General features: G+C 42.2%; 1 protein-coding gene across 3 annotated transcripts; it reads left to right on the forward strand.

Moving 5' to 3' along the window:
• Positions 1 to 743: 743 nt before the first annotated feature.
• Positions 744 to 4,195, forward strand: MTRES1 (mitochondrial transcription rescue factor 1). 3 transcript variants are annotated; one of them, XM_041478093.1, is made up of 4 exons: positions 744 to 812; positions 1,408 to 1,840; positions 2,671 to 2,743; positions 3,745 to 4,195. In XM_041478093.1, exons 2-4 carry the CDS (start codon positions 1,416 to 1,418, stop codon positions 3,919 to 3,921), a joined length of 675 nt encoding a protein of 224 aa, XP_041334027.1. In that variant the 5' UTR covers positions 744 to 812; positions 1,408 to 1,415; the 3' UTR covers positions 3,922 to 4,195. The 3 variants fall into 3 exon arrangements, with proteins under 3 accessions (XP_041334027.1, XP_041334028.1, XP_041334026.1); XM_041478094.1 differs by having other exon boundaries at positions 794 to 935; XM_041478092.1 differs by lacking the exon at positions 744 to 812 and adding an exon at positions 1,002 to 1,276.
• The last annotated feature ends 7,430 nt before the right edge of the window (positions 4,196 to 11,625 follow it).

Here is an 11,625-nt window from a genome sequence, read left to right on the forward strand (position 1 = left end):
GGTCGGGCCCCTGCGGCCTCCCGGGGCAGCCGCCAGGGAAGGCGGGGCCGCTCGGTCCCGCCACCACCGAGAGCCCGCCGGCGGGTCAGGGGGTGCCGGGCGAGGCTGTGGCCGCCCGAGGGTTCCAGCGCGGCGGAGAGGGCGCGGCTGCTGCGGCGGGCGGGCTCACGGCCCTGCTGGCCTGCTTGCAGCCGCTGGCCTGCGCCGAACAAACGAAGGTCGAGCGCTGAGAAGAAGCAATAATATTTGTTTGCACGTTCAAATAACTGTTGGAATTTGCCCCCGAAGTGAGGAGAGGCCTGTGTCTTCTGCAATCGCTGTACCGTCCTACAGTTAAAACTGTCATATATTTTAAGTCCACATATTTAGATACAAGAAAAAAGCCGGGGGAGGTGTGGTTATATTTATTTGGCCAGTAATTGCTCTCACTGATCAGGGTTTTTTTTTTTTTTCTCAGCCACAAATACCGCCTCATTTAGTATTTCGGCAGGGGTCACTTGAGTGCGGGGAAACCAGAGTAATCTCGTAAGGAAGCACGTGTTTCCCTGGATATAAGATCACAGTAAAAGCCAGCGCAGCACCCAGCTAGTAGGGGCTGTAAATCAGTTTCTGGGAGCGTTGAAGGACATCTGGGGTGTTTTGGGGCTGTTTCCACCTACTTGTCCCAGGTTAGAGAGAGGAGCAGCAGCACCGCGGAGCTTTCATGTGAGCCTGCTGTTGCCGGTGTCACTCCTGGTGTCACTCCTGGCGTCACTCCTGGCGTCACTCCTGGTGTCACTCCTGGCGTCACTCCTGGTGTCACGCCTGCTGCGGTACACAGCCCTGCTGTTTCTGCCGAGCACTAGCACGGCGCCAGTTCCCGTCTGGAGAAACAGGGGGGGACGCTGTGCAGCGTTTTGCCACGCGGGAGTGTTGTGGTCCAAGCAGAAACAGAGGTTAAGCAGCTTTCGGCTTCTCTGGATTTGCTTGCTTGCAGTGTTCAGCAACTTGCTTGTATTGACAATGACTCATGTTAAATAGAGATCTCCCTGTGCTTTTTATGACACAGATTGCAGCGTTTCTGTGTATTTTGTGAATTGTATTTCGGATGTAGGGAGGAAAGTGCCACAAATGTGTTTGCACAGTTAATGCTGAACACCAGAAAAGGAATTATAAAAGGAGTATTCAGCTGGGCTTTTCTGCATTTGTTTCTCATCTGGTGTCTTAGCTCTTTGTCGTGTTGGCCAGTGTATGAGAAAGTCGGATCATAAAGCCACCTAAAGCCTTGTGCTTTCAGGTGATGCATCACTTTATGGGGAACTGGATACTCATCTTTTTGTGGGAACTGTTATGCCATATGTGGGGAAATCCTTCCAATCCGTCAAAGCAGTTGCTCATTTTTACATATGAATGTTTGGTTTATTTTAGGTTATGCTATGACTGGCTTCAGACTCCCCATCAGCACTTTCAGAAAACTAAATGTCTGGTTCGGACTGTGGGAGAAACTTCCCTCAAATAAACTGTATCCCACTTGGAGGAGAAGCTTATTCTGTAGCTGTCAAGCAAGCACAGTAAACTACAGGAGATGTTTCAGTTTTTCCCCAGTCAGACTCAGTGCACTAAGACTCTCTCCAGAGTATATCTCAGTAATTTCTCTGCGGAACAAAAGCAGCAAAAGCTCTAAACGGAGCAGACAAAGCGTACAAGAAGAGGAGGAAGAAGAGGATGAAGATGAAAGTAATTTGGAAGATGAATTTGAAAATGACCCCAATGTAGTAAAAGATTACAAGGATCTTGAAAAAGTAGTGCAGTCTCTTCGATATGATGTGATCTTGAAAGCTGGTCTAGACATGGCAAGAAAGTAAGTACACAAGAAACAACTTGCTACTGAGAAAGATGTCATGCATCTAAAATTTGACTTTTGATAAGTTTTTATTGTTGGAACAACTCCGTATTTGTGGGTGTTTTTTTTTTTTTTTGGTGTAGCTTTTTTGACTCTCTAAATCTATGTTTTGAATGTATGAATGTTCCTGTTTATTTCACCCTACCCCCCTTGAAACAGCCTGATTTTGCTTTTCACTGTCTGCAGTATTTCTGAGATTGCTGAGGAGGCATTTTGTATCACTTCATATTTATTTAAAATTAAGGAAATGCAAAATACTGTACTGTGTAATATGAAAAGGTCTAATTTGAGACTGAGGGAGTAAAATAATGCACTATTTAATGAATGGAGAAACAGGGGCTGGTAAGTATAAGCTTCACAGGTCCACCAGGTAAATGTGCAGTGTATAAATATATCAGTGTTTGATCTAATGCAACCTGCAGAAGTCTGATGTCACTATGTTGTTGGAACAGAATATTAGTATAACTTGATCACTAACAAATTATTAAACTGGCTGGTGCAGGAAAGGGGATATTATTTATTGGATATTCAGGAGACAGATCTCGAGAAACAGCTTTTCTGGCACAGAGCAACTATATGCTATTATTTCATTTAATATCTGTGAAAGCCCTTTTCGTTACTTCCAGTTCAAGTCTGTCCTGACCTTAAGTGAAGGTGTCCTTTACACACAAATTAGAGGTGTAGAAATGTGCCTTGCCCATGAATGGTGGTGTTGTGTTTCTGCAAAGAAACAATTGCATTTGGTTTGCTGCACACTGTAACTGCAATAAAACCTTGTTTTTCTTCAGTAAAGTAGAAGATGCATTCTACAATAATGAACTCAGGCTGAATGGAGAAAAACTATGGAAGAAAAGTAGAACTGTAAGACTTTTTAAATTTTTTTTTTTTATTATAGTACAAGAAAATAGCTAAGGCATGGTCTTTTCCCTCTAGATCACTCTGCAAAGATGAATGCACAGCATTGCTAACATTACTTCCACCTGGGGGGGATGGTGTGACCATGGTTCTCTGGGTAAAACTTTATTCCCTAAGGCAGACAGGAAACTTGTGTGGTTGGACAGTCAAATCTAAGTCTGAAAGTCAGGAGAAGGCAGCAAGGACAGAACATTTTAAGTTGCTGAAGGAAGTGATGATATCACTGTGCAAGGTTGATGGAGTAGGAATGATTGAATCTGAGATATTGGTGGAGCAGGCACATGATTAAAGAAAAAGAGGAAGTTTGGTGATAGAAAGGGATTGAAACTGGGGTGGCTGAGGGAAGGTTGTTGCACCTGTAATAGAGCACACAGGACCACAGTTAGGAGAGAGCCAGAAGGGTCGCCAGGCATGTCCTTCTACCAACCCTTTCTTTATGTGAGGTGATCCTCGGTGCTGGCTACTGTCATCAAAGGGCAATGTGGTGAGAAGATTTGATTCCTGATCCCATAGAGTTAAGGCTGGTTTATGAGAGGAGTACTGCTTCTGTGACCTTTGAGAGGAGCACAGGCAGTTTCTGAGCACTCTGTTCTTTGAAACACTTTAAACTGTTTTAAAGGCAGGAGGAAGAACTTTGCACTTGGCTGTTTTGTGTCTGTGTTGACAGGAAGAAAAGACATGCATGAAACCTTTTTCACAGAGTTAGGTGTTGGTTGTATAACATGGAGCGTGAAGCTCTTGGCAGGGAAGGTCATGAGACATGTAATTGCGTATTGCCACAGCTTTCCTAGAAGTTCATCACTGGAGGATCTATAATAGTCCTGGTATTGGCTGCCTTCCTCCTCTCCTGTGAGATAAGAATATTAAGTGGAAAGAAAGGAAGATGGCAGGGATTTGTTTCCCCCAGGGAATGTTTATAATCACTCATCTTCTCTTTTTGTTTCCAGGTGAAACTTGGTGACACACTGGATCTCATAATAGGTGAAGATAAAGAAACAGGAACTGCTGTAGTTATGCGGGTAGTCTTAAAAAAATTATCTGATAAAACTGAAAGTGAAAAATACAAAGTTATTTTGAGGCGTTGGAAAAACTTAAAAGTGCCCAAACAGGATGTACTGAAGTAACAAGGGGTTGCATGTGGCAGCGTAAGATTTTTGCAGAAAAACATATTTTTTGTTAAATATGAATTTTGGTTGAACAAAATTACAGTACCCTTTTTTAAGGGCTTGTGTCAGAATGTTATCTTGCTCTGCTGCGTACATCAATAATCATGCAATAAGCCTGTCACTTTTTGCTGTTAGCTTTGTCTTGTGGTACTGTAAGTTAAAAGATCCAACACTTACATTTCCAGGAGGTTTCTTATAAATAATGAATCAATAAAGACTGATTTGATCACTATTTAATTGCTGTCTAATTTTGTTAATCAGAAAGGTTACATTAAAGCTGACATCACATCAAGCAAAATGGCTTTCTTTGTTTTATTTCCGTATTCATGAAACAGGGTGAAAGCCCTCAATTATGTAAAGTTCCTTTTTCATTATTTAATCTTAATTAAAGGTTAACAGTACCAACTCCATGCTTACATATGCTGCTGCTATACCAAGAATACAGCAGGATACTGATTGCAGTGGCATATTCCTAAGCAGGAAAACCTCATGGTGACAGAGAATCATAGAATCAGAAAGTTTTATGTTGAAGAGACAGGATCATTGAGTCCAGCTATTAACCCAGCACTGCCAAGCCCATCACTAAGTTGTGTGTCTAAGTGCCACATCTACACACCATTTAAATACCTCCAGGGATGGTGACTCTACCACTTCCCTGGGCAGCCTGTTCCAATGCTTGACAACCCTTTCAGTGAAGAAATCTTTCCTGATGTCCAGTCTAAAACTCACCTGGTGCAACTTGAGGCTATTTCCTCTTGTCAATTCCCTTGTTCTCTGGGAGAAGAGACCATACCCACTCCCCATCATTCTCTGGGCCCAGCCATCCAGGCAGGTTTTTACCCACTGAATAGTGTACCTGTGCCATAAGCAGCCAGTTTCTCAAGGAGAATGCTGTGGAAAATATCAGAAGCTTTACTAAAGTCCAAGTACACAACATCCACAGCCTTTCATTCCTTTCCTTCATTCATTAAGGAGGTTGCTTTAGGACGGATGGAGATCAGGTTGGTCAAGCAGGACCATCCTTTCACAAAGCCATGATGGCTGGGCCCAATCCCCTGGTTGTGCTGGCCATGCCGTACAATGCACTCAAGATGATCTTCCCCAGCACTGAGGTCAGACTGACCAGTCTGTAGTTTCCCAGACCCTCCTTCCAGCCCTTCTTGTAAAAGGGCATCAGACTGGCTGACCTCCAGTGACCTGAAGCCTCCGTGGCAAGGCAGGACTGTGGGTAAATGATAGAAGGTGGCTCCGTGAGCTCTTCCACCAGCTCCCTGAGTACAGTTGGGTGGATGCCATTCAGCACCACAGACTTGTGTCTAAATGGTACAGCAGGTGACTAACCATTTCCCCTTGGATTATGGGGGCTACATTCTTCTTCCTCTTGTCCAGTTCAGGGGTCTGAGTACCTCCAGAACAACTGTTCTTACTATTAGAGAGTGAAGCAAAGAAGGCATTAAATACCTCAACCTTCTTGGTCAGTACATTTCCACCCACACCCATCCAATAAATGATGCAGATTCTTCTTAGCCAGCCTTTTATTGGTAATGTATTTATAGAAACATTTTAAAATGTATTTTATGGCAGTAGCCAGATTAAGTTCCAGTTTCTTCCACTCTTCTCTCTGCATAACCTCAAAACATCCCTGCTGGGCTCCTGAGTTGCCTACTGCTCCTTCCAGAGGTCATAAACTCTCCTTTTTCTTTACTGAGTTCCAGCCAAAGCTCTCTGTTCAGCCAGGCCAGTCTTCTCAGCAGGTGTGTCAGGAAGTTATGAGTAAACCATGGCAGTGATAGATACTCTGCTCTCATGGAGGACACAGATCAGTGAGGAGCTCTGTGAAGTACTGCTGATTTTTACTGTTTAACTAACCATGCAGAGGAAGATGAAATCTCAGATTGTCATGTATCAATTTCATTGTGGCATTTAGGTGGATATTTAATACTTAGACATTGTAAGGAGCTGCGTAAAGGTCAGACCACACTGGGGAGAAAAGCTCACGTCTGTATTAATTCAGGAAAATACTGTCACTTAGGACAGGCATCTCAGGAATAACCACTTGCCCTGGTGACATTAAACATGTGCTTCCTCCAACACAACCTGTTGGATGAACTGTGAAGTATGCAGATTTTTTATTGTTTATGTGTGTTTAGACAGCCACACACAGGTGTGTGTCTGCAGGAAAGCTGGCCAGTAGGAGCAGGTAACTGTTCATCCAGTACTGTCTGCTCCCAGCCTAGTCTGGAGAGCCCAGAAGGACAAAGATAGCCCTGAAGAGGCAGCAGGAGCATATTCCAGGACACTTTTTCTTTCATGGCAACAGCTACTCAACAGCTGAGTTTAAGCAGGGTGTACCTCTCCATAGCCTCAAAGTGATGGCTGCTGAGTGAAGGATTTAAAATAATTTCTTGCTTTCTTCAGGCATAGCTAAAATCTGTGCTGTTTTGGTTTGGTTTTGTTGGTTTTGGTTTTGCTTTTGTTTTGTTTTTGTTTGTTTGTGTGGGGTTTTTTTGTTTGCTTTCTGTTTTGTTTTGTTTTTAGTTTGGCTGGGTTTTGGTTTTTCATTTTGTTTTGCTTGGTTTGTTTGTTTGGGTTTTTTTCCCTGATTGTGTAGATGTTTAAAGATGCAGATACATGTCTAGCTATTGATTTACAGGCATAGTGACCTTTAAAAAAATTTGTTCTTAAGAGGACATGATCCTGGAAAGCTTTCCTAGGGGATTTTGGTGATCCTTACTCTGCAGAAGTGAAGGGAATCTGCAGAGCACCCAGAGGAAGACAGCGGGCTGTACTTTCATGGTGGGCATTGCTGTTACCACTCTGTTGGAACTTGCACCAACTGCAATGGAAATAAATGAGATGCATCCTCTGTTCCCCAGTTCCACTTATTCTTGCTATTCTAAGTGACTGCCATAATCTCCAAGGGTGTGAGAGAAACAAGTAGAGAGGTGTGTTGTAATATGTCAGTGAGCTCCAGCTGCTGGTCAGCAACCTGTCAAATGCTTGCCAGCATGTACACACTGCATGTCACCTCCAGCAGTAGTAGCTTACACCAGAGCATGCAGGACCAGAGGAAGACCCCACTCAAAAAATGCCAGGAATGCTCTGGGGCTTGGGAATTGCTAAGGTATGGATGTGAAGAAATTAACTTTCTGAAAGAGTCTCTTCTGTGCAGGATAAAAACAGTAACAGACAACAAAAAGTCAACACCTTCCTGGCATCCAAGATGAGCAGGGAAGTTGCATCCCTGAGAGTCATTAACATAACAAAGAGCATGTAGCAAGGTAATTTGAATTGAACAGAATATAAATCCAGTATTATGCCAAAAAGTTAAATTTCTGACTTCTGGAAAAGCCTTTTGGAAATGAAAGTAGACAAGAGCACAAGCAATCAAGACCTAGCCTGTTCCTAATGATGACAGATTTTTCACTAGAGCCTGTAGTGACAGGACAAGGGGCACTGGTTTTAAACTGAAAGAGGATAGATTTACATTGGATATAGGGAATTTTTTTTTTTTTTAATTTTTTTTTTTTTTTTTTTTTTTTTTTTAATGTTGAAGGTGGTGAGACATTGAAACAAATTATTCAATTATCCCCCATCCCTGGAAGTTTTCAAGGCCAGGTTGGATGGGGTTTTTAGCAACCTGGTCTGGTGGAAGGTGTCCCTGCCCATGGCAGGGAGTTGGAACTAGATGATTTTCAGAGGTCCCGTCCACCTCAAATCATTCCGTGATTCTATGACTGCCACCAAAACCGGGCCCTCACTGACAGCAGAAGGTAGAAACAGGCTTTCATAAGTTTTAAATGTTAATCCACCAGTGGTATGAGCTAAGGAAAAGAAAGGCAGACTTCCTAAGGAGTCCTGTGATGCATGAGACAGCCCTCTGTGGTTTCAGGATTGAAATGGTTGGAGAGGGAACTGTACCCATGTGCTTCAAAATAGAAAGCTTCAGTCACAAGGCAGGGTGATCTCAGAGGAAAACTATGACAGCAGGAAGGTGAGTAGCTGTTCCGCTTGGCTACATTGATCTGTCCTGGATAAGCTTCTCTATTGATCAGACCTTTTTATTGGAGTCAGACACTGCCAAGCAGGCTGCACTTGTTTCTGCAGCCTTTAAATATCATGTGAGCTAAAACTGACCCAAAGAAGGGTCAGAATGTGTTCTGGGAGGTGTATGAACAGGCATGTCATTTCCACAGTTCTTGCTGGACTTTTTGCTGGGGCATGTAAAGCACACAGAAACTGATCTGGGGATCAACCGCTCTGTGCGATGGAGGAACTATATGAAAGGTTTCTTAATGAAGATATTGCTGAGAGGTGGAAAGGGGAGGCTTGGACAGCTTGAGAAGCGACTGACAAGTTCACAGGAGGCTGCCCAGATGACTGTGCTGTCCAAGCTACCTCTGCATTAATCACAGGCAAACCCACCTTCATGTTGGATGTCAAGGCATGGACCTGGAATGTGCAGCCTGCCTGCCCCTGCACAGACCAATGATCTGATCCAATGACTTTGCCTGGTCCCTTAAGAGGCAGGCACTGTCAGACTGTGAGTGGAGGAGCCCACTGACCCTGGCACAGCCTGCAGCAGTGAGGAATTGCTCCCACAGGAGTTGGACTTGGGTCTGGCAGAAGAGAGCCTGGTCAACTAAAGCAGGCATATACTGGCACTCCTGAAGAGGTTCCGAGTTCTGCTGCCTACACACTGACAAACAGGCAGGGTGTATTCCCCGACCCCTCTGGCCACATATAATAAGCAAATATTTTTTTTCTTAGAAGAGCACCCAAGTGTTTCTGATAGGGAGTTGGGTTTGGGGTTTTGTTGGTTGATTGGGTTGGTTTGGTTTGGTTTTTATGTTGTTTTGTTTCTTGGGGTTGGTTGCTTTTTTCCTGTAATGGCATGTCAGGACAGGACAGTCTGCCTTCAGCACCTACCAAATTACAGTGCTTGGCATGGAAGGGAAAGGAATGCAAAGGGATGCATGTGAGCCACGCACATCTGAGCACTACTGAAGCTAAAATTCATTGTTTTCCAGTGCTTCTGCATACAGACAAGCACTACAGGGAGGGAGACCCTCTTTTGTTTGAACTCTTGGAACAAGGAGAGATAGGGAGCAAGAGACAAAGGACAACATTACATGACATAATACCAAACTCCTGGTTTTCTACAAGGGGTCAGATTTCAAATGTAGGGTGCAATCCTATCAAGTGACTCATTCCCACAGCTGACAGTTACCTTGGGATTTTCTTCTCACAGGAAACATTTGTAGAACTCGCTAACACACCCCCATATGAGCTAACCAAAAGGGGACATTCCTCCAAGTGTAACAATTAAAGGAATATTTTGCCTTCCAGAGAAGTAACCTCTAACACACAAGACTACAAAATGCTTCTGGAAACAAGGACAAACAGCTGTTTTGCTATAATGAAATTTGTGAAGGAAATTGGGAGTGATTACTTGACATTTCTCTGTGTGTGCTCTGTATAGATACTAATTAGCTGATCTTCCTCCAAAATTCAGTAATAATTTCTTTCCATCTATTAACATCAATTTTAGTGTGATTGGACATGTAGCAATTTCACTGATTTTATGACTGGGAAGTCAGTTTCACTAAATTTTAAAACAGAAATTAAGGAAAATATAGCTAAAAACATAGCTAAAAATTGCTCTATTCAATTTCGTCTTGGGGTGTGGGTAAGAAAGGGTAGAAGTGGGAAAAGAACAGCTTTATTTCTCTTCTATTAGAGTTCTTCCTTTCCCACGGGAATCAAAGTTCTTCCTTCTGAACTGTTAATCAAAGAAAAATGCTCAGTGGGGACCACAGTTCCATGATGGAACAAACCAGGAATTGGAGAAAGCAAGTGGTCTGCTCATGTCTCAGGGGCTTTCATGGCCATTAGCTAGAAATGACAGCATCCAGAAAATTACAAAAGTTAAAAGGAATACAGTGGGTAAAAATAATACAGTGTAAGGGCTTATCTCCTGCCAGTCAGATGAGGTACAAGAAAATGTGAATGTGATGAAGGTTTGGTTTTGTTAGGAGTCATCTGCTTCCAGCGCTGGAACTGGCAAAGCCTGGGCAGCTCCTTCAGCTGGCATTCTGCTGCAGGAGAGATGACCTCTCAGAACAGGATTTATGTGAGCTCTGACAAACACAGGCATTATGTATTCTGCAAGACATTTCCATAAAAAATTAAGACTATTGCTACCAGCAAGAAGTTTTGATGAATGAATTTTAGGGCAAAATAAGGACTTGAAAGCACTATTACTACTAGAAATTTATCTGTCTTAACATTTACTACAACAAAAAAAGTAGGTAGGAAAGGATGAAGACAAATGCATATTTCTTACTTGTTCTGCCTTTCTTAGCAAAGTCAATTTTAAGAGAGAATTAAGAGGAAACTAAACCATAACTTCATCTATTCATTTTTATCAACTTCAGGCACATTAAAAATATACTTTCAAAATGTTTCTGAGGAAAAATCTGTAACTCCATTGGTGTTGACTTGCAGTAATAATGGAAAAAAATCAGGAAGTCAAACCAAGGCAGAAAAGAAATGCTGGCAACGACAGTGATGGAGTTTGTTTCACTTACTCAGAAAAACCTGCCACATTTGTTCTTCCCTAAATTTTAAGTGCAATCAACTAAAATGTACTTTTGTAAGTAAGAGCACTTGTCAATTTATGCCCTGTCCTCAAGGCAAGCTTAAGACATTGAATTTTCCAGCTGTTCCACATTGCTTTAATCAGCAAAATGAAATCGGAATGAAAATAAACTATAAATAAAACCTGTACATTATTTTCTGGGCTTCTTGGGGGGTGTAGAATTCAACTTAGCTCCTTCCAGCATGAAACTAGACCTGGTGTGCCTTTGTAGAGCATTGAGCACACAATTCTGTTTCTCAGTGCTACAACATAAACATCAAACAATAATTGAAAAGACATGAATGACAAAATTTTAAAAATGTACCTAGAAATAAATTATATGCATTTTGAAGATAATTTAAAAAGCCACAAGCATTTCTTAGAACATGAAACACTGTTGGCTGTACTGCATCAGCATAAACTAAGTGATTTTATGTAAAGATTTTTCTCATTTGCCAACACATTTGTTGCTGATTGTGTCACCTGAATACACTTAACAGGCAATAAACGGATGCATACGTCACCTCCCTTTTATGTGCTGTTTTATATTTTTTACAGAACTTCTAAGGAAATGTTTAAGTTGTAGAAAATGCATAAGATGCAAAAATAATAACACTACACTGCTTCTTTTAGAAAGCTTAGAAATGGGCTATTCAATACTTATTGAAAGCTGATATAGTTACACTGTAACAAGTAGAGACACCTGACACCCACCTTACCTGGGTAGGTAGAAAGTAACACTTATCCATAGGAAGTCAGTGGGCATGGCTACCTATGCGCCCAACACTTCAATATCTAGCAACCCTCCTATCACAGTTTCGCTTCCAAAATTTTAAGTTTATTCCTTTAAAGAGAAGAAGTCTGAAAGACAGAAAAATCATTTTAAGTGGCTGCAGCAAACTGGGGTGTTTTCCTTTATGTATTTGTCCAGCTACCTAAGGTTATCTCAGACCTTAGTAAGAGACTTTATAGGAAAATAATCCTGCTTGTACCTGAACAATCACCAGACAACATTCCTCTTG

This window comes from Pyrgilauda ruficollis, unplaced genomic scaffold, assembly GCF_017590135.1.
Source record: "Pyrgilauda ruficollis isolate IOZ18807 unplaced genomic scaffold, ASM1759013v1 scaffold43, whole genome shotgun sequence".
In the NCBI taxonomy this organism is placed as follows: Eukaryota; Metazoa; Chordata; class Aves; order Passeriformes; family Passeridae; genus Pyrgilauda; species Pyrgilauda ruficollis.